The 21,879-nt window shown below is 47.4% G+C and overlaps 2 protein-coding genes and 1 long non-coding RNA gene across 9 annotated transcripts; 1 reads left to right on the top strand and 2 right to left on the bottom strand.

The window, feature by feature from the left end:
- Positions 1–4: 4 nt before the first annotated feature.
- Positions 5–3,536, bottom strand: LOC130393572 (interferon-induced protein with tetratricopeptide repeats 5-like). Of its 2 annotated transcripts, XM_056604257.1 has the most exons (2): positions 2,530–3,536; positions 5–2,103 (listed from the first exon to the last, which is right to left on the bottom strand). In XM_056604257.1, the coding sequence occupies exons 1-2, from the start codon at positions 2,799–2,801 to the stop codon at positions 759–761; spliced, it is 1,617 nt and encodes a 538-aa protein (XP_056460232.1). In that variant the 5' UTR covers positions 2,802–3,536; the 3' UTR covers positions 5–758. The 2 variants fall into 2 exon arrangements, with proteins under 2 accessions (XP_056460232.1, XP_056460233.1); XM_056604258.1 differs by having other exon boundaries at positions 5–3,536.
- Positions 3,537–4,651: 1,115 nt separating this feature from the next.
- On the bottom strand, positions 4,652–13,099 carry ttc14 (tetratricopeptide repeat domain 14). 2 transcript variants are annotated; one of them, XM_056604260.1, is made up of 12 exons: positions 12,943–13,099; positions 12,548–12,711; positions 10,977–11,104; positions 10,430–10,629; positions 9,784–9,868; positions 9,168–9,297; positions 8,288–8,443; positions 7,631–7,702; positions 7,246–7,365; positions 6,942–7,064; positions 6,287–6,404; positions 4,652–5,150 (listed from the first exon to the last, which is right to left on the bottom strand). In XM_056604260.1, the coding sequence occupies exons 2-12, from the start codon at positions 12,679–12,681 to the stop codon at positions 5,040–5,042; spliced, it is 1,377 nt and encodes a 458-aa protein (XP_056460235.1). In that variant the 5' UTR covers positions 12,682–12,711; positions 12,943–13,099; the 3' UTR covers positions 4,652–5,039. The 2 variants fall into 2 exon arrangements, with proteins under 2 accessions (XP_056460235.1, XP_056460234.1); XM_056604259.1 differs by having other exon boundaries at positions 5,067–6,404.
- A 683-nt stretch (positions 13,100–13,782) lies between these two features.
- On the top strand, positions 13,783–19,887 carry LOC130393769 (uncharacterized). 5 transcript variants are annotated; one of them, XR_008897152.1, is made up of 9 exons: positions 13,784–14,003; positions 14,369–17,409; positions 17,650–17,751; positions 18,108–18,214; positions 18,366–18,446; positions 18,542–18,569; positions 18,694–18,805; positions 18,993–19,080; positions 19,286–19,881. It is a non-coding gene; the product is annotated as an uncharacterized LOC130393769 (long non-coding RNA). The 5 variants fall into 5 exon arrangements; XR_008897151.1 differs by having other exon boundaries at positions 18,542–18,620; positions 18,727–18,805; XR_008897149.1 differs by having other exon boundaries at positions 13,783–14,003; positions 18,113–18,214; positions 18,542–18,805; positions 19,286–19,887.
- The last annotated feature ends 1,992 nt before the right edge of the window (positions 19,888–21,879 follow it).

Below are 21,879 nucleotides of genomic sequence, written 5' to 3'. Positions count from 1 at the left end.
GACTCAAAGTGCTTCACATATAAACATTGTTATACATTAAAATAAAATAATAGATAAGTAAAAGAAAACATATGCAAAGAAATGAGTAAAATAGAAAGTTAAAAAGGCTTTTTAGTAAGTAAAATTGAAAGTGCAATGTATTTAAGAAAGTGAGAAAATTAAATTGAAAATAAAGGGAAAGTTAAAAAGGCATTTTAGTAAAATAAAGCTAAGCTATAGCAGGAGTTCAAAGAAAAGTCACAAGAAGAGCCGAAGAGGAAACGACTAGTCCATTCTGTCTTTCTACGTATTATTTTAATTTAGCGTGTTCTGTCTCTTTTTTCATTCTTATTGAGACTTCAAAATAAAAGCGGAAATGCCATTCCATAACGTGTCACGTTTGCAAGGAACTTTGACCCGATAGCCAATGGTGAGTGGAGGTGGAGGATCCCCACCCAGTTCAGTCCATTCCTCCTCCCTCTGGACAATATAACTTTTTGAAAAACATAAAACAATTGAGATAACAGGCATTACGAATATTCATTCGCCTAATTGTATTTTTTTCAGTCTTAAATAAAACTCCTATGTATAGTTCCCCTTTTACAAAAATTTAAAATAATTTAGTCCTTGGTGATTACAAAATATGCGCTTTGTAATCATTCTTCCATTGTATGGCAGATTTCAACACTGAAAGACATCTGAAAGTTGGTGCCATATTTAATAAATAAAGGATTTTGTCTAATTATGTAACATGTGATTTTTTTTTATTGTGTGCTAAGCTACAAGGTTAGTTGGGCCAGAAAGTCCCCAATTTCTCCAGACATTCGGTCCATCCTGCTTTTCATAATCTGGGTCAGAATGTGTATGCTCTCTCTCCGAAACCTGGAGGAATGCAGTATTTCTGCTGCCTTCATGTGATAATCTATTGACCTCCGTCGGTCTTGAAGACTGAAGTGGAGGAATTTTGCATATTTGTTATAAAGCATTTGCCGCTGGGCTGGCTCTAAATCAATTTCCAACAAATCCCTAAATATCTTGTCACACTTCTTGATGTCAGGATTCCTTGACTGTGCGTATAAACTTGCCAGGGTGATCCTCCCCAATAGGAAAGAATGAGGATACAGGCTGCACAGCTCCTCATAGAGAACGATGGCTTGACTCCTCAGGCCCTCGATCAAGGGACTGTCCCCGGCTGAGAAGATCTTCCACTTGTAGCAGTTTGCCAGGGCGTATTTGAGGTGCCGTTTGGTCGGATGCCTCTCTAGAGCCTTTTTCGCCACCCCGATGGCCTCATCCAGGGACACGTGCTGTCTGTAGACCCTCAGCAGGGGTCGGATCCCGCTGTAGCTGGTCTGGGACCTTTTCAGCACCTCCTCGGTCAGCTCACAGGCTCGCTCTGCGATCCCTCTGCTGTCGGTCATGGCGCGTCTCCCAAGGTACACCACAGCAATGTACAAGTTGACTGGATCGCCTTCAACGGCGCGTCTCAGGGTCTCCAAGACGTCCGCCTCCTGCTCTGGTGACGAGTCGTCTGGAGGAGAAGACATCGCCAAGGCCAACGCGTGGCTGGTGGTCCACTCCACGGGGCATGCTGGTTCCATCTCGATGGCTTTCCTGAAGAGCTCCACCGCACTGCGTTTGCCGTCCTGGCCGAAGTACATGAGGGTCCATGCTTTCTCGGCCAGGACCTCCTGATGGGGCTGCCCCTGTATCGAAGACGGGTATTCTCGCAGCAGTGCCTCCGCCTTGCCCAAGTACGCAACGCTCTCGGACCACTCCTCCCGTCGATAGTGCAGCCAGGCCAGGTTGCCGTAGTTGACCAGCAACCAGGGACCGTCGTCCGCCACGGGGTTCCTCACCTGCCGGAAGGCCTTCCCCGCCTGGCCGAAGCAGCGCAGCGCGTCGCTCATGGTGGAGCCTGGGGTCTGCTCTTCAGAGGCCAGGAGGAAGTGGATGTAGGCCTGCAGGTTGTAGATGTGTCCCAGCCAGAAGTTGCCGTCCTCGGCGCCGATGTCCTCCAGTATGTCCCGGCGATGGAAAAGGTCCTTTCCTTGGCTGTTCAGGTTCCACGTGAAGTGGCACTCTAAGGTGTCCAGTCGGGCCCTCCAGGGACTTCGAACCACACTGAAGGGCCAATTAAAGACAAAGAAGATTGAGCTTTTTGATGTAATTTTTAAGGTCATGTTTCATAAGGAACAACCAGGATTTTTATTTTGTATGCATCATTTATATTTACATTTTAATTTGGTCTTATTTAATTGGGAATCCATCTTGCTGATGTTGAACACATTTAAATGTACATTTAGGGCATTTAGCAGGTGCTTTAGTTCAAATCGACTTGAGATAATTAATATCTCATATAGAAAGTTAATAAGTACATTTGTCAGAAGAATGAAAAAAAACAAATATATCTCTGTCGGTACAGTAAGGATGCTCATAGAAACAAGTGCCAAGCACTAACAATTGTTAGGTTAACCCATTCCTCGTATACAACAAAGATATAACCGATTATAAATGATTGTATTTAAGGTGGAAATAGCCAGTTCTTACCTCATCTCGGCTCTCCTTGACAGCTCTGTGGTTTGTGGAGGACGACTGAACAGTGATCCGTAATATATAACTTGTATGGGGCCATAAAGTGACGTTAGACATAAAGGTGGAACTTTATTTCGGAATTTGTTATCTACTCTCCAGTGGACAACGCGTGTTGATAGGTTTCGGCTTATTTTCAGAGAGAAGCAGTGTCTCCCTTGATTAGGTATATGGCCCTGGCTATGAATCAGACGGCCTGGGACTGGCATTTGGTTCGTCCTCAAGGACATAAACAAATGGAAGATTAATACCTCGTATCAGTCGGAGAGGCACTGGCCTGTCCCTACACATATATATCACACAAATAAACAAATGGAGGATATTTGGTATCGTTTGCACACTAGATTTTTCCCTTTGTACAAAAAAACACACCAGCCCCGCTGTCATTACACAATTTATTAACGATAGATGACCAAGGATCTAAATCACACTGCATTTTGGGTACCAGTGTTAAGAACACAACCTCCACACCCCACTGGGAGTATCTCCGCCCGTAACCGACGGTAACGGTGGGCAGAGGGAGAGACGCAACACATGACACCAATAAAGCATCTCTGTCAATAAGCAAAATGGACAATAAGGCCTTGGAGGTTCCATAAATCCTGTCTTTTTATGGAAAAAATAAACGTAACGGATTACTACGACATAAGGAACAACAAAAAGGGATTCTTGACCAGGGGTCAACACCATGTCACCGTGGTAACTGGTTTTCCGGCTCCCATTACATCTCTTCAACCCAATTCTCGCTCTGACACATGAAGACGCCCCGCGGCCTGGAGCGCCATCACGCGGCTCCTACTTCCTCGGCCCGGCTCCTTTCTCCTTCTCAAACTTGGCGATCTTGTTAAAGATGTCCATTAGGTTGGCAGGGAGCCCCTTCTTGCCGGCACCCCCTCCTGCGGGCTGCGGGGGTCTGGCCACGCCCCCCTGTCCGTTACTGCAGGAGGTGGAGGTGGAGGGGGGCGGAGCTCTGGGGCCCTCCCCTCCCCTGAGCTCCGCCCCCCTCCCCGGCCTGCTCTGGGACCGGCCGCCGTCCAGCGAGGTCCTCCGCGGGGCCGCGAGGGGCGGGGCCGCGGGGGGCGGGGGCGCGAGGGGCGGGGCCGGCTGTCCCAGGCTGCCGGAGCTGGACCTCCGACAGGCCGGGGGCCGCTCGGCCCCCACCGTCGATTTCCGCGAGCGCTGGGACTCGACGGAGGGGGACGCCTTCCGCCTCCTCCTGCCCTCGTCTGTGCTCCGCCTCCTCCCATCTTCACGGCTCCTCCCCCTGCTCCTCCTCCTCCCCTCTTCACGGCTCCTCCCCCTCCCCTCTTCACGGCTCCTCCCCCTCCCATCTTCACGGCTCCTCCCCCTCCCTTCTTCACTGCTCCTCCTCCTCCTCTCTTCACTGCTCCTCCCCTCTTCACTGCTCCTCCCCCTCCCCTCTTCACAGCTCCTCCCCTCTTCACTGCTCCTCCCCCTGCTCCTCCTCCTCCCCTCTTCACGGCTCCTCCCCCTGCTCCTCCTCCTCCCCTCTTCACGGCTCCTCCCCCTGCTCCTCCCCTCTTCACTGCTCCTCCCCCTCCCCTCTTCACTGCTCCTCTCCTCTTCACGGCTCCTCCCCCTGCTCCTCCCCCTCCTGGCCTTCCCCTTCTCCCTCGCCACGCTGCTCTCACTGCTGCTCCCTCTCCTGCTCCGCCTCCTCCCCCCCTTATCGTGGCTGCTGAAGCTCCTCCCCCTCCTCCCCTCCCTCCCCTCCCCGTCGCCCCCCCGAGGTTCCGACCCTTCGTCCTCCGACGCTGCGGACAAGGAGTAGAGCTGAGAGATCCTCCTGTCGTCAACCACCACCTCCTCCTCCTCGTCCTCCCCCTCCCCCCCCTCCTCACCGCCCTCCCCCCGCCCAGCGCCCGGCCCCGGGAAGCCCTGCCGGTACAGGAAGGAGGCGGAGGTGTTGGGGGGCGCCGGGTACTCCTCCTCCTCCTCCTCCTCCTCCTCTTCCTCACTCCTCTTGGAGGAGCGCCTGCGGCGGCGGTGACTCCCCCGCTCCGAGCCCCCCCGCTTGCGCCTCCTCTTTTTGGACCTCCGGCGCGAGGAGGTGGTCGAGGTGGGGGACAAGGAGGGGCGCTCTGAGGAAGAGGAGGAGGAGGAGGAGGAGGAGGAGGAGGAAGACGACCGCTTTCGTTTTTTCTTCATCCTAGAGGAGATGACAGGACAGGGAATGAGAGTCCATCCTGAAGGCGCCCGGTGTCCACGTTCACAACATAGACGCACAGAAAAACTAAAACTACATAAAGGAGGACAAAATATGGATACATATGTAGATATGTTTAAAGTGCATGTAGCATTACTTGACCTCAGATATTAACTTTATCGTCATATTACAAACCAAGCACCTTTTACACTTTCCTCGAAAACATACAACCTGTGCTGTGTTCATTGCTTTTGAATTAACAGTAGTCGTTACCTTCCATTCCTCGTAACCGCTTGCTAACTCACCTCTTTTCATCTTTCAAGATCTTACGCAATTTCTGTGCACTGGTCTTTCCAGACTTAGCTTTCTCTGTCTCCTTAGCCGTAGCCTCTTCTCGCAGACGGATTGATTTCTTTGGAGGCGCGCGGGGGGAGAAGGGCCGAGGGCCAGGGGTACACCACCGAACGCACGCGGGGGGCGATACAGACACCCACACCACCAGGCCATTCCCCGCACACAACATTCAGTCGGCCGTGCATTCATTCATTCATATGAGAGAGGAGGAGGAGGAGGAAGATTCAGAGGAGAAAGAGGATTCAGAGGAGGAAGAGGATTCCAATGAGAGGAGGATTAAGAGAGAGAAAGAGAGTTGAGCAAGAGAGAGAGAGAGAGAGAGAGCGAGAGACAGCGAGAAGGAGTGAGAGACAGACACAGAGAGAGAGACAGAGAGAGAGCCAGACCGACAAATAGGCTTATGCAAAGGAAACATTTTACCGTGTCAGAAGCCGGTCGATCCCGAGAGCGGGGTCCACCCGCATGGAGTCCAAAGGAGGGGGGGGGGGAGAGACAGAGACAGAGACAGAGAGAGAAAGAGAGAGAGAGAGAGACAGACAGAGAGACAGAGAGAGAGAGAGACAGAGACAGAGACAGAGACAGAGACAGAGAGAGAGAGAGAGAGAGAGACAGCAGCGGTCCAGGTGTTTGTTATTTCCCAGCCCCCCAAACATTCCCCACACAGAGGGTACAGTTGTAACCGTCAGCGTTTGCACCGGGGTCGTCGTGGTTCCCAGCAGCGTTCCGGAGCAGAGTCGATGGTCCGCCACCCAGACGCACACGCAGTCGTCACCAGGAGGCGGTAGAGGTTGGAGCAGAGAATCAGAGAGTCCCCAGGGAGGAGGGGGGGGGAGGAGGGAGGAGGTAGTGTCACACAGACACACACAGACACACACACACACCAAAACACTTCATCAGTCTTACAAACCGCAGTCGCTTCAGGCGTGTACACATACGCTCGCTTTTTGTATTTTTCTTCACATACGCACAATTTTTTATTGCAAGGTGCGCCAGTCGACATTAAGGAAAGGAAATAACTACAGCCTTTGTAAAAACAATAACAAAGGCTTATACCTCTCGTTGCATTTACTTCCTTGACACGCCTGTAATGAACCGCAAGTGATCGGTCACGGGAACGGGAACCACTAGGCCTTCAAGAGGCTGTGTGTGTGTGTGTGAGCGTGCGTTGGTGCGCGCGTGTTGTGGCCAACTCACCTGGATGGTGTCGGTGATCCTTCGCAGGGCTGCTTGCGCTTCGGGGTACGAGTCGTCGAGCGACAGCGCCCTCCGGTACAGCCCCTCGGCTGTCACAAACTTCTCCTGCTCCTGGAGCCTGGAGAGGGAACACACACCTCAGCATGGGCGGGGCAGCTCCGAGAAGGGGCTTCCTGGATCCAATCCGCTACGTGGAGCTATGGACGCACCTATTGGGTCCACATACTTCGATGCTTCTAGTATTTCTGCCCCTCTGTGCTATTCACTGTCTGCCCCTCGGTGCTACTCACTGTTTGCCCTTAGGGTCTGTGCTACTCACTGTCTGCCCCTCGGTGCCACTCACTGTCTGCCCCTCGGTGCCACTCACTGTCTGCCCCTCGGTGCCACTCACTGTCTGCCCCTCGGTGCCACTCACTGTCTGCCCCTCGGTGCCACTCACTGTCTGCCCCTCGGTGCCTCTCACTGTCTGCCCCTCGGTGCCACTCACTGTCTGCCCCTCGGTGCCACTCACTGTCTGCCCCTCGGTGCCACTCACTGTCTGCCCCTCGGTGCCACTCACTGTCTGCCCCTCGGTGCCACTCACTGTTTGCCCCTCGGTGCCACTCACTGTCTGCCCCTCGGTGCCTCTCACTGTCTGCCCCTCGGTGCCACTCACTGTTTGCCCCGCTCCACCAGGGTCTGGCACAGGTACTTCTTGGCGTTGCGGTGGTCGGGGCAGGTCTTCAGGCCCAGCTCGAAGTCCGAGATGGCCTTCATCATGCCTCCTTTGTTGGCGTAGCTGGTAATAAGAAGAGACGTTGTTGTTTAACACGATGGACTCACACCGCCCTCGGTACCGGGGCCAGACCTCAGCCTGGCTGGGTGGATGAGGAGGAGTGGCACTCACATAGCTCCACGCTCCACCAGCACCACCTCCTCCTCCTCACCCCCCCCCCCCCCCAGTGTGACAGGGTACTCACAGGGCTCCGCGTGCAACCAGCGCCTCCACGTTGTTGGTGTCGATCTCCAGGGCCTTGTTGTACTCGTTCATGGCTTCCACATGACGGCCGTGCTTGAAGTGGTCCACGCCGGAGCGCACGCTGACAACACGCAGACACAGGGAAAGGTTGAGGGATTGCAGTTCAAGTGGATTTTCAGGTAGATTAATCCCTATGAAGTCATTATCTTTCACATATGAGGTAACACATTGGTGGTTGGGCATAAAGCCCACTGATGAAAGTCTGATGAATGTTACAAACATGGTTATGGTGCGACTGTTTGTGAAGCTACAGATTATGTCCAGAGGTGGCGCCAAAGAGAAAGAAAATGGAAACATTGAGGGGGTTAGAAGAATGGGAGGGTTACCATTTCAGGGCCCAGGAGGCGGACTGCTTCTTCCTGATCACAGTCGCAAAGTCCTCCTCGTGGAAATGCTTACTGTGGACAAGCAGAGCAAGCAGAACCATGAGTCTATCACCATAATAAAGATCGTATCCCGCAGGACAACAGCTGTGGACCATGGTGATTACAGCACACCTTAGACAGGGTCCAGTGTAAGTCTGCACGATTAAGCGTTTTCTTATCGAGATAGCAATACGCCCATGTGATTCATATCGCTGGAAGCGTGATATAAAAATAAATAAATAAATCACAATGACTATTCATATTCCAATTTAATACCAAAGAGAACAACAGCGTCAGTTGTATGTGTATTATTGCATTATTTTGGTAACAGAAAAGACGAAGTTGATCGAAAACTGGTACTTACTACAAAAAGGCAACACAAATTTATTTTCCCATTTAATTTGCCACCATAAGACTCGGTATAAAGCTACAACATCAACCAAATCCTTCTACAATGACAAAAGAAAAACCTACGAGTACACGATACGATTTTTTTTCCAATATCGTGCCGCCCTAGCCCAGGGAACACCAAAAGAAATCCCATTTTGTCTCCGATTACAGACACAAACGGACTCCGTTCACGTGAACGCGTCCGTGGACTCCGCCCGCCCGGGTTACCTCTGCAGTCCCCTCATCAGCGACGGGGGGCGGTCGTCACTGACCCCCGCCCTCCCCAGCAGGTACTCCACCACCGAGGGGTTGTGGTAGCCGTGGCAACCGCGCAGGATCCGCTCGTACGTCTCGCGGGTGTCGTTGGCCACGCGGAGCCCGCGGCTGCGGAGGGGGGGAGAGACGGCGGTGATACATCGGTTTTAGCGCGACGGACGACATGTTGAGTCTCTTAGTTGTCCGCCAGCTGTATCATTTGGATAGCAAGCTTATATTTCAATTACAGTTAATTGTAGCCAAGCTGGGGTTAAGCAAAGACGCAGTCCGACTTCCACATGAAGCCAGACTTTATTTATTTCCATCTGCTTCTTTGCTTTGACCGGCCCCAATGTGAGAACGAATCAGCTCTGCACTGACTGGCTCGTTAAACTCGGCTGTGCAAATGTCTTTCAGTCATTGATGTTTTATTGCCCTTGTCTGTCTTGTCTTTTCTTTACTTTTAGCATCTCGTTTACCATTTTCCCTTAGCGTCTACTTTTGTTTGAATTAGTACTTTGTATTGTACTTATTGCATTTCATTTATTTTTATCATGTGTATTTCTACTGCTGCTGGGCTATTGCAACAAGCAAATTTCTCCTACGGAGGATTAATAAAGTTGCATCGTATCGTGTATGATCTTCCCTCCTACATGTATCAGTGAAGGAGAGGCTCTGATAAAACCTCTTATTGTAGATACACTAAATATATGATGATGTGCGCACACACACACACACACACACACACACACACACACACACACACACACACACACACACACACACACACACACACACACACACACACACACACACACACACACAGAGAGGGGCTCCGCCCAGAGGGGGGTACCTGTAGTGTTTGGGCAGCTCCTCCCTGGCGACCACGCCCAGTTTGATGTGTGCAAGGCGTGGACAGAGGGAGGCGGGTAGCAGGGACACCGTGATCTTCTCCTGGTAGCGGTCAAGGTCCTTCACACCCCCTTCAGGCCAGGAGAGAGAAGACACAGCCTGTGGTTAGCACTGCAGTCCCTTAATCGACTCCGTCACACTTTTATTGAGCCTACTGACACGTAGCCTAGCCTAGCGGTAGGGCTGCTCGATGATGGAAAGGAATCATAGTCACGATAATTTTTGACTTTTAAAACATGATATTTATTCAGCATGTCTCTCCCAAAAAGAAGAGAACTTTGAAATTTCGCTTTAAAAAAAATACACAAAATGGTCAAATAGAAAATGTTCAAATCTAAAATAACATAAATATGTATACAGCTGTTTCTGCACTTTCTGAAAAAACATTTAAGGAAAAAATATATATATATCGAAAACTCGATATTACCTATTTTGACGCAAAAATCGAAATCACTATCAAAATTTGATCAATCGCCCAGCCCTAGTTAAAGGTATGACATATAAAAAGACAATGTGCAGTTGTATTTGTTTACACGCTACAGGAGGAGAAAACTGACCTCGGATGAGGTCTCCTATCTGGTAGTAGGAGAGAGGGTCGTCATGGCTTCCGGTGGAAGGTATCTCTTTGATGTGACACAAGGCCTGGGGGAGTTAAACGAGGGTCAACCCAACAGAATCAACCCTAACAGGGGTCTGTTGGACCTCTTCAGAGGGGGCGGCCCACCGCAACATTTGCTATTTACAGATCGGGATTGCATGCATCGGGTTGTAATGATCGTCTATTTAGCACCCAATAATAATGTTTCAGGCAAAGTCTTTGCATGGCATTCAGATTACATTTTCTTTCTGGACAATAACACATTTTCTTTCTTAACAACAATACATACCATTTAAATAGCGCTTTTCGAAATAAGGCGCTTTACAGAGTGAACACAAAATAAAATGAATTAATAAGAACGTATACAAGTAAGAAATAGTGAAGGGGAGAGAAGGGAAGGGGTCAGGTGGTGAAAGCGACCTTACAAGGTGGGCGTGGAGGGCCTGTTTGAATGAAGGGGGCGCGTTAGTCTGCTGGATGTGGTTTGGGAGGGAGTTCCAGAGGGAGGGTGCGGCCACTGAGAAGCCCCTCGTAATAAGGCCCGCGAGAGATTTCCTAGAATTGGTTTCCTCAGCCACGAGCCACTAGTCGCATACTAGCCATACCGAGAGCTCCAGGTCCTCGATGTCCCGCCTCAGGCCGCCGGCCGCGCACAGCAGCGTGAGGAAGAAGCCGTACTCCCGGATGTTGTTGATGCGGCCCACCACGGCGTCCCCCCGCTCCAGGTCCCGGTACAGCATGGCTCGCCGCTCCTCGAAGGGCACCTCCATGAACAGCTCCGCCGGGGGCATGATGGCGTACGGCTCTGGGGACGGAGGGGATGGTTATTAACGCCAACGCCAGCCCGGTACCGACGAGAAAGGTTCTCCCTTAAAACACACACACACTATTTTTTCATCAAAACTTCATTTATGTCTGAGGAGTGATTCCTAAAACCTAGCAGGCAGAGTAGAGTACACATACAGTACACAGGACTTGCGTTTACCACTATCCTGTACTTGCGTCTGTGACAGTATTTCCAGTCTAGGATCAATAACATTCTCTTACATACACACACACACAGAGGACACACCGATAAAGGCAACGGTTGATCGAGGGAGTTTTACGAAACAGCAGGTTCTACGTTCCGATGAGAACACTGTACGTCTTCACCTGTGGCCTCTTCGTCTTCCAACTCATCCTCACGGGGAACGGCGGTCCGCCACGTTGGACAGAAGAGGATGTCGGCTTTCCGGGCGATAAACTGCTCCACGAGGGAACACCCCTCCCCCGCCCCCCTCCTGCACGGGGAGACAGACACACGCACTGGTCAGGGGCTTCGTCTGTACTCAGATCTCCGTCAGGGGATCAGGGATGGAGGGGATACAAACAGACTTAAGGGTTGTATCAGCGATGTTGGGTGACGTCACTTCTGTTGGTGTTTGAAGCGAGATCCCAAACAAACGGAGCCCGCTCGCCCCTCCCTTCCGTGTTTCGTGCATCGAGTGAAAACCATCATGAACGCAGCGCAAAACCCCACGACACCAAACCCTTGTCGGTGATTGGTTGGAATGCTATTTATTTTGGTTTTGAGTGGTTGGTAGTACCATTTGTTTTTGTGTAAGATCTCGGAGCGTAGGCTGCCTACAGAGATAGACTTTTTTGACGGCCCGCTTATGGGGTGGACAGCTAGGGGATCGTGAGGAAAGATTCGATGAATGTGATATGTTTCGGCCTCGAATGGCTGACACAACCATTAAAGGAGCATTTCACCGGTGGAGGCTTGAATATGTATTGAAATTGGGTCCTATATGTAGTAGAATAATAAAATAAAATTCTAATTCGGTGCCGTCTTGACCGAGAAAAGGCAGAAAGTGACTTTTTAGCGCTTGTGGATTGAAGACAACAACTCCCACCATGCACCACGATGCACAGCTTCGCTGGCCACTCCCGCTGGTCTAGATCTCCGCCTATCGGACTCTTCGCTGTTCCATCTACCAAGCTCATACCGCAAGACTGCTTGAAAATCATTTCACACAACATTTCTAGTGAAGATCCAGTACCTTCCACCATTGTACTTCAGTTGTATCAACAGCCTCTGTTACCTTAGCTTCAGACGCTGTGGATGTTAGTTTCTGCTGGTGAAGTCCCACCCACTGGCACTGCTCTAATAGGTCTGTAGCGTCAGTGGGTGTGCTTGTAGTCTTACGAGAATCCTCCCCTCTTACACTTCCTATTTACTTCTACGCAAAAATCGTCATATTGCGTCATCTTAAACAGGAAGTGTTGGAGATCGATACGGCTCTCTCTAGTCTCTCCAGAAAATAAGGGAAAAAAATATGGGTGGGTGTCTAACGATACAAAGCTTAATGGAAATGGGTTTCTTAACCTTAAAGTTTCCCTTTAAGGTTACGTTCCTGGTGCCACATGAATAGAGCTCCAAGAAGGTTTCCCCGCAAAGAAGCAGTCACCGAGAAATTTGAACATTAACAAACTTAGGGCAACAATCCTGTCAACAATAATTTACCAAACATGGCTCTCGGAATGCCCATAATCTCAATAAACTGATTGCACATTTGCAATCATTAAAGCTAACGCTTAAACCCTATTGTTAACCCAGGTGGAAACCTTTTCATAGTGGATGCACAAAAGTCAATGCAACCAAAAATAGCGCTGCATCATGCATCAACATCATAATGCATTATCAAGGACGTGTCGTCCACAGCTCATGTCTGAACCCCTACCTCTCGTAGGTGGCCTTAGCCAGGTCAGAGGCTACCGCCTGGAAGTCGGGGTTCTCCGTCTGCTCGCACTGCAGGGTGTTGAACAGGGACTCCCCGTGGTGGGTCAGACATTGCCTCAGCAGATCTCGGTCCATCGTGGGCGCTGGGATCGCAGTGAAGTTATTCTACAACAGTCCCAAGGAAAGGCATGTTTGTGTCCAGGTCAATGTTAGTTGATGTATTAGACTTGATAGTTGGATGAACCTGCGATTGTTAATAGATGGTTAGATGAATACTAGGTATATTCCAAATGGTGGCAACATAACAATAAAAAAACCAAATACAGCCAACGCAGCAACATGTCGTATTGTAACTAATACGTGATTTGTGTTGAATTTTCTACTTCAGTAACTCACGGCAAGGAAGTTGCTTTGGATCAGCCATGCGTTGCATTTAATAATAAAACAAATGCATACATTTAAACGTATTAAATGCCCCAAAAACTAACAGCGTTCACAATAGTTGTAGCAACATTTGCCACATTTACAAGCGCCACGATGTGTGTCGCGTCAAAATAGTTCCGCAAGGAACGTGAGCGATGTCCTGGACGATCCTAGGCCCTAATAGAAAATATAAATGGGATATTTTAAATGTGTCATGCCTTACAACTTAAGAAAATATGTCTGTCTTACAATATATAATTAATCTTTAACCATTTTTATGTAAACATTTATATGTTTCATATGTTTTTATTTTGGTTGTTTCTTAGTGGCTGGGGATATATAGATAAAATGTATCTTTCAGGCAGAATGTCTTCAGATAAAATGTTTTTAATAATTTTGTGTGTCCTATTAATTGTCTTGTTGCCGTTTTAAGAGATAACAAAAAATGGAAAATCACGGTGATAATATTACAATGAGCAAGGTACGTTTAATCAGTCTGTTTTCTGTGAAATATTGACACAAGGAGAAAAAACAAAACAAGTTTCGTTTTTTTGTTTTTGTCAAAACAAGATACGGACAATATGGGCCTCAGGGTCATTTAGGTAGTCATAAAACAACTGGTATGACGTTATGGTAGCCTATAAGTTTGTTGATCTGCTCCTTTCAAAACATATCACAACGGTGCTGCAACGCGCCGCTTCTAGGGGCGGCTTTTGACGCGCGTGTACTGCGCACCGCGGCGCTTCGGCGCCGGTGTGTGGCCGGCTTTGGCTGACCTGCCGCAGCGCGCGCTCCAAGTGGTTTTCTCAATTAGTTAATTGGTTGCATCTTGTGCGTTTCACGTAAGAGGGAACCGGACAGTACGTTGGTATCCTCCACTGTTTGGCAGTGGCAGCGTCTCCCAAACGCGGTTCGTAGTTGTGTTCACAGAAACCAGAACCTGAGTGTAATCTTCTGTTGAGCTCTGTTGAGACGTATTTGTCATCCCTGAAAGACTTTTTGAAGTAAAGACGAGCATCTCATCTGGACCTGATGTGAGTAGAAATGTGTAGCAAAGCACAGCTGCTTTGACTTGTATGTTGAAAACACTGACAATGTGTGAAGGAAATCGGAGATTGTGGTGATTTAACTCATTTGAAATTTCTATACGTTCAAACCTGTCAAAGTAGGAAGTAAATCACTCTTGACTAATGACAGTCAAATAATTAGTTTACATTTTATGTAAGAAAGCTTGATTAGTTAATTATCTTAAACATTATTTAAAAGTTGGATGATTCCAACAGCCCTGAATTGGTATTGTCACTCATTTATCCGATTTAATGGAGATGGTAGATGTTGAGTTGTGGGACAGTGCCCAAGTTTGGAGACAATAATGAGTAAACTGTTTGTTCCTTCAAAGGTCTATCATGGATATTTAACTGCAGTTCTGTGAGTATCCCAACTTAACCATGAAGATGAACTGCGAACTGTAAGTCATTAGTTTCTCATTACTCATGGGCACATCTATGTATTTTGGCTTCCTGGTGAGTTAACCCGTTAGCTGAAGGTGGATCTGAGTAAGAATGTTTTATTGGTTCATGGGTTACTTAGGCGTTTGGTTTATGTTGGTTTTAATGGTTTGTTAAAATGGTTACAGGTTTTAAGTTATTGTTGTAAGATGGAGTAATGGGTTCGGTTCTGATGTCTTCACTCTTCTTTCAGGCCACGTTTATGCGTAGCAGGGTATTTATAGAAACAAATATTTCCCCCCCTCCGTTTTCAAAAATAACATTGCACACAACATCGTTTTCGAAAAAGTTTTTGTTTACATCAAAATGCATAAATACGCCGTAGAGCGCCATTATAACTATGTCAAACCTATGGGCGGCAGTGTAGGGAGAAGGATAAAGCCATGCAAGCCAATCAGAATCCTCAGAATCAACAACAACGAATAACACAAGCGTCTTCCTGTAACAAACAAACTGTAAACATAGGGCGCTCATATGAAGTTAAGCATTTCCTGGCGCATAATGTGACGCTTCAGAACCTAAAACCACGTTTCTACCCGTTGACACGACGATGCATAACCAGCGTTTTCAGAAATCTCCACTTTGGCCGGAGTTTTTAGAAATTATCGTTTTCTGTGACAAAAACTGCGTTTTCGTGTAAATAAGAGGCCGAACCGCGTGAAAATATCTGCATTTTCCATTCGTGTAAACGGGGCCTCTTTCTACTCTCCTGAGCTCTGCATCTTCATCACATGAGTGTTGCTTTATTGATGAGGGTGTGGTCTGAGTGAGCGGAGGTGCATACTGGGATACAGAGCTGTCTGAAGTCTATAGGTCTGTAGATGCGCCCCCTCAGGGGAAACCGAGTGTTTGAGAAACCGTCGTGACGTCAGTTACATGGACTGGAATGTTCTTTAAGATGGAGACGGGGATTCAGAAGGAGAAACACCAGGGGGAGATGAGGGGGCTCCTCATCTCAACGACTAAAACACAACTTCAGTCTGACACAGAGAACCATGGAACACATTCAACAGTCCCCTCCAGGCATCGTGACTCCTCAGGAACACTTTCATTTCCAAGAAGGTCTTATTTGGGGCCATTCCAAGATGGATCCTGCTCCTCAAGAGCCACCTCCCTCCACTGGGTGGTCTTCTGAACAGATGACCTCCTTCCTGTCCTTAGGCTGACTAAAGCTGCACCGTTTGCATCTGTGAAGGCCCCTCATTCAGCAAACCACTGGACTACAAAGACATGACTTCAGGGACGTTGAATCAACCTGGGAGACATTGGAGACACAAAGCAAGATCCATCACGAATGTGGGACGCCACTGAAAAATGTTGTACACAATTTAAGTCTCTGGAGACCATGATTGTTCTGTCCTGGGTGTCCTGGCAGGAGAGCTAGGGTTGGATGATGGAATGTTAATTGGCATGAAACCAAACGTCCCACACGTTTGGTTCCATCTGGCAGGGGCTTCTACGTGTGTTTGGTTCCATCTGGCATGGGGTTCAAAGTGCGTGTCCTGGGTTCTACGTGTTTGCGTCCTGCTTGCTTTGACAGCGATAACGTTCATACTGGGGTCTGTGTGGTTGGCTTGGGATATTGGAATGGTCAACGTACTGGGAAGGATGGAGAGTATCCAAATCAATTGTAAATGGATGCAAGCGGCATGTTCAGATCAGTTACTTCAAACTAGGACCACCAATCAGGATCAACGGAGGATGGACACCTAAAGGCATTCCACAAGGAGTCTGAAGATGGAAAGGGACATCAATGGATATTCAAGATGACCTTCAGACCTGCAGTGAGGTGGCTCTTCCTACCTGGCTGGATTGATGGAGAGCCCTGTGGATCTTGTATTGCTCTCAGTTGCAAGTCTTCTCAGGCTGAACTTTATTTGTTTCGTACAGGACTAGCTGGACAATTGGTTCCCTCAAATCAGAACCAATCTGGGAACTCTTGTGCTCTTCAAGCTGAAGTTGTGGCCTTCAGCTGAGGACGTAAGGAAACCTTCACTGGGGCTTCAAGGTGTGTAGAGGAACGTTTCAAAGTGTTCCATGGTACTCTGATGAAGACTGTTGTTGTGTTCCACTGGCTGAGAGGAAGAACCTTCACATCTTCCTCTTGGCCTTTCTCCTCTGGGAATCCTGGCGCCATCTTGAAGGATATTCCAGCTCATGTCACTGATGTCACGACAGATTCTTAAACACCTGGTTTCTCCTGATGGGCGTGTCTATAGAACTGAAGACTTCAGACGGCACTGTATCCCAACATGCATCTCTTCTCACTCAGACCACACCCTCATAAGTAGGAACCGTTGGCAACGGAAACTGTTTTTCGGTCCGTTTCCATTGGGAATTGTTGCCCCTTATCTTAAACAACTAAGTTTGATAATAGTACAAACTGACACGTACATCGTACAATATGTTGATCATTTCCGATGGTTGCGCCGTACTTTTAACCACGTTGACGGGACTCTCGCTGCGTACAAAAGAGCGTTCTACTTGCGTTGCGGGCACATTTCTGACCATCAGTGAAGGCTGAAAATCATTTCAACGTGGAAGACAATTTGGCATTTCTTCAAGGGATCCCAGCACCTGAATATGGCTGAGTATATTTGATTTAATATCGATACTGCTTAGGGTTCTTTGGTACTTCAGCTTTTGTACGTTCTAAATATCTGGTGTCATTAATTGCCACAGAGGTTAAACCCTACCAAATGGAATAACGTTAAACAACGACTTTGGTGCTGAGTTACCAGCTAGATAATATCAAAGCTAAAATAATTGCAGACTTTCCCACATGTTACAGTAGAAGTAACTCGAACTGTACAAGGTTAAAAAGGTAACATGTCGTTTGTCCCAAGGTGTCTGCCTCCTCACCATGAGCCAGACCTCCACCTCCTCACTCAGAGCCAGACCTCCACCTCCTGTCTGAAGTCCTCCAGAACAGGTCAGTGCTCTGGTGTGTGAGTAGTCTTCTCAGGTCAGTTTCAATGCATGGGCTGAACCACTTCTTTAATCTTGTGGACTGCTCTGTCTTCATTCCCAAAACGGGATGCTCATGTCTGGTCTCTCCAGTCCTTTCTAGCCTTGAGTTATAAAATAATAGTTAAATTAATTGTAACTCAGTTTTGGATGAGTCAAATACGTTTATTGTTGGGCAAATGCTAATATAATCCTGCTGCTGTAGCTGAACGGCGAGGCTGAGAGGCTTGGGACCGGGGGCTTGTGGTGCCAGGATTGACCGGCGACTGAGACTGGAGACCAGGGGCCTGCAGCACCGGACCAGAGGGTAACCATCACCAAGCTCATCTGAAACACTAAAATCCTCAGTAGATTAGGTCTGGTTCATCTGGATCATTTTATGACTTTAAATCTGTGCCAAGCTGTGATTTGAGTTAATTCATACCAGGGTTATGTAGGAGTCCTATGAGCCATTATTGTTACTAGTGTTGCTACGACCGTAGGGGTTGAATTGCTGAACGCGTCAATTCGTAGACGTTGTCTCAATGAATTATTATTTTTTTAGTTATTTTTTTGTATGTTTAAATTCGTCTTCCCTTTTGCAAGTGAACCTCAGATGCAGGAGGTGGGGTGTGTTGCGTCCCCAGGTGATTTACTGCTGAGACCAACTGTGTTTGTAACCAGACCAGGAATCCATGGCTGAAGGAGCTGATGGAGGAGGCCGTGCTGAAGACCCTGCCTGGTGGAGGAGCTGATGGTGGCCCTGCCTGGTGCAGGATGTCTGTCCTGGGGTAGATGGAGCCTCACTCTGAAGTGACCGTCACACTCACTGCCACTTCTCATAGAATACTGCTACCACAAACTACCGGTGTTTGTTAAAATACCAGACAACTACATCTGTTTCACCACATGTTGAGGCAAGACCTTCGCTGTTTGTTTCAGACCAGGACTCTGTCTGAGGAGAGCTGCTGGAGGAGCTGAGACGCTGGAGGACGACTAGGAATCGATCAACAAGGACTCCTCGTAAGTTTGTTTACTCAACATGGTTGACTTAAAGGGCAATATACAGCTGTTACTTTGACATGCGTTAACAAACTACCGCTGTGTTTTCTTACTAGAACGTGTTTCTAGAGTGGAGGCGAGCTGGTAGGGGAGCCGTGAATCTGGAGGATGACCATCACTCTACCAACAAGGATTGTATATTTGTTTTAACCTAACAAAGTTGAAATAAAGGGCTTAAAAATAAGAACAACTACATGTTTGTTACCAGACGTTGGGGCAAGACTTGCACTGGTTGTTCCAGACCAGGACTCTGGCTGAGGAGAGCTGATGGAGGAGCCAAGACTCTGGAGGACGACATCACTCTACCAACAAGGATCCTCGTAAGTTTGCATAAAGTAAACGGAGTGGACTTGTTACGCAGGATTAGTTTGTCCAGTACAAGTTAAGGCATACTGCTGTGGTTGGTTACCAGACAAACTACAGCTGCTACTTTTTTCTGCGCCATTGGAGCCCAACTTCTCCTGTGTTTGTGACCTTACATGAGAGACAAATTACATTTGTAACCAGAACAGGAATCTGGAGGACTGACGGAGAAGCTGTACCTCTGGAAGGCAAATCCTGAGGACAACCAGGACTCTACCATCAAGGTTTCCTCGTAAGTTTGCATTATCTGGACATAGTGGACTGGGTTGGGGGTTCAACTCTCAGACCAATGGTGCTGGATTCCAGTCCTCAGAATGCAGTGATGCGTCCTTGAGCAAGGTGCCCTAAAGCCTGCCTGCTCCTTGATGACGTCTCTTTGGTTCAGATAATGTTGCATCTTTGAATATTGAACCTAATCCATGTCTTTGTTTGGTCAGGGGCAGACGCACCTGAGCTAAACCTCACCTGATCCTGTTTGGTCGGGGGCAGACACACCTGAGCTGAACCCCACCTGATCCTGATACCCTGCTGGTCCCGTCTCAGTTCATCTGAGCCTCGTCCTCCAGAAGACCTGCTGAGCTCAGAAGACCTGCTGAGGCTGATAGATCAATGCCTTCCAGTGGGAGTGACCTTCTTGACCGCACATGTACCCGTGTGCTTCCACACGCCTTTCCCTCACGTCCATCACTAACCTCACTACTTCCCTACTCTCTACTCCTTCCCCTTCTTCTTCCTTCTCCATGGTTCGAACCTTTACTCTGAAGGAGTGCCTTCTTGAACCTTTACACTGAAGGAGTGTCTTCCTGCCCTCAGAGGGTTCAGCGTTAGGGTTTAGAGTCAGGGTTTAGAGTCAGGGACAGAGCTGGTCAGGGAGGAATGGTTTTACACAAACCTCTTTACTTGCTTTCTGAATGGTGGTGACATTATGAAATGTTTCATTTGGGAAAATATTTTCCTCTGCTTTCCTTTACAAAAATATGTATCAAACTTCTGTAAAGTGTTTTAGTTTATACATTAAAAATCCTACATTGGCTTCTGCATGTTTGGTGCGGTTCATTTAATTGTCTTAACTTGTTTGTCTAGCTAAACTCCTGCAATACATTGAATATACATGATGAATGTTATTCAGCAATGTTCACATAATCCGTTTTGTAAAAATATAAAACATCCATATTACTACTAAATTCAAGCCTATTCAAGTATTTAACAATGTACATACTGCCCCAGCAGGCCATTTCTGCTACTACAACACGTTCAAATCACCAACCCGGTCTCACGTCAATGTAGGCCTACTATCTGCGTTGGTTCAAACGGAAAATGTAGTTTGAGACTGTTGTCCAAACTGTCCAGCAGAGGGAGCTGTCACCTTAATTAATTATACAGGAATGTGTGTGTATTTACATTTTCGAATATTGAACCTAATGTGCTGGCCTAGTTTTTCTGCAAATAATTCTGCCTCCAGGAACAGGATTTGTCGAAACATCAAGTGAAAGGAACAAAAGCCCAGTTCACCAGATCTGAGGTCAGCTGCCGTCAGATTTTGGATCATGAATGTATTGAGTGAACGAGGTCTGAGCTAAATATTAACCACCTGGAACTTGGTGCGTTTCCTGTAGCGCAGAGGTCGGCAGGACGCGTGTTTACCTGGTCGATAAGGCCCTGAATGCAGACCCTAAACCCAGACATCCAAAACACAGACCCTGATTCCAGAACTGTAAAGAAAATTGGCCTATTCAAGTCACCATTTGAGGCATCAAATAAAATTAGCCAATCAAACACTTACATCACAATCATTTATTTGGTGTATATACACACACTATATCTATATAGTGTGTATAGTATATATAGCTCTGGACTACCACCATCCAGGTTGCCCAGTCCCAAAGCTTTCTCTTCTATCGGCTCAGGCTGTCTACTGTTAATACGTGTTTTCATGTTGATGTAAGGTGCGATTTAAAAATAAAAATAAATTATGTGGTATATTATGTATATTATGTGATTCATTAACATTTTGGCAAATTTTAGCAAAACATGCAAGAATTAAATCTCCCACACGGCAACAATCAGTCAATTTGCATTTTGTGTTCAATTTTTTTTACATAAATTCAATTTTTTTCGCCTTGCAATTTTACTACTTTTGTCTGGAAAATTCCTTAATATCAGTATTTCTGCCAGCAGAATTGGATTTTAAATTCAGAGCTGTGACATTTCATCAAGTTCTGAAGTGTCTTTGTGAAGTTGTTTTATTCTGTATTTTATCTATATTATTTTCTAAGAATTTGAAAAGTAAATATGTAGCTTTTCATAGAAGGTGGCAGATGGTTGTAACACTGAAGTGGAAAGCTGCTGGTAGCTGGGCTATTATGGTATGCCCCCCCCCCCCCCCCCCCCCCATACAGCAGGGACGTGTCTAAAAGCTTACATTACAGTAAATGTGCCAAAAAGCAGGGAGAAGGTTGAAAAGTCAGGGAACTGTGTCCGTGGGGGCGGAGCCAGGTGTTACGGGAGGAGCCAGGTATTAGGGGCGGAGCCAGATGTTAGGGGAGGAGCCAGTTGTTAGGGGAGTAGAATGATGACAGCGTCAGGAGGTGTCGTTGTGGATCCGTCGCAAAAATGTTTTTTCTCCATAATTTCCAGCGATGTGAACGCACCAAAAAGCAAACGTTACTCCCCATCTTCCAACAGTCCTAACGGCATTCGTCAGCCAACCAACCGCCAGATCCAATGCAGACTTCCATAGAGGACCAATCCCCCAGAAAGAACTCAACAAAAGCTATCATAATGCTATTTTATGCAAGGGACATGATAACATTGATATTTTTAGATGTAAAAAAAACAGACCAACCTCTTCCAGCGTAGAGTTAAATATTATTTAACATTTTACATTATTTAACATTTATCATATACATTGTATTTACTTTTTTTAAATTAAATATTTTTAAATCATTGCTTTCTCTTGTATGATACATTTTCATTTTACATTTTACAATGATGCATTTTACAATGATGTTTTCTTTGATGTCCATTTGTG

This window comes from Gadus chalcogrammus, chromosome 12 (assembly GCF_026213295.1).
Source record: "Gadus chalcogrammus isolate NIFS_2021 chromosome 12, NIFS_Gcha_1.0, whole genome shotgun sequence".
NCBI classification, from domain to species: domain Eukaryota; kingdom Metazoa; phylum Chordata; class Actinopteri; order Gadiformes; family Gadidae; genus Gadus; species Gadus chalcogrammus.
The sequence above is the reverse complement of the archived record's forward strand: the minus strand, read 5'-3'. Positions and strand labels throughout refer to the sequence as shown.

Bases quoted from the DNA above. Each gene is read 5' to 3' on its own strand.
- LOC130393572 (XM_056604257.1), bottom strand. From the start codon at position 2,801: ATGTCCTTGAGGACGAACCAAATGCCAGTCCCAGGCCGTCTGATTCAT. The intron at 2,104-2,529 runs GTAAGAACTGGC...TTGGCCCTTCAG, and splicing joins TCAAGGAGAGCCGAGATGAG to TGTGGTTCGAAGTCCCTGGA.
- ttc14 (XM_056604259.1), bottom strand. From the start codon at position 12,681: ATGGACCGAGATCTGCTGAGGCAATGTCTGACCCACCACGGGGAGTCC. The intron at 11,105-12,547 runs GTAGGGGTTCAG...CTCCCCGTGCAG, and splicing joins GCTAAGGCCACCTACGAGAG to GAGGGGGGCGGGGGAGGGGT. The intron at 7,366-7,630 runs GTAACCCTCCCA...GCGTGTTGTCAG, and splicing joins GCCTCCTGGGCCCTGAAATG to CGTGCGCTCCGGCGTGGACC.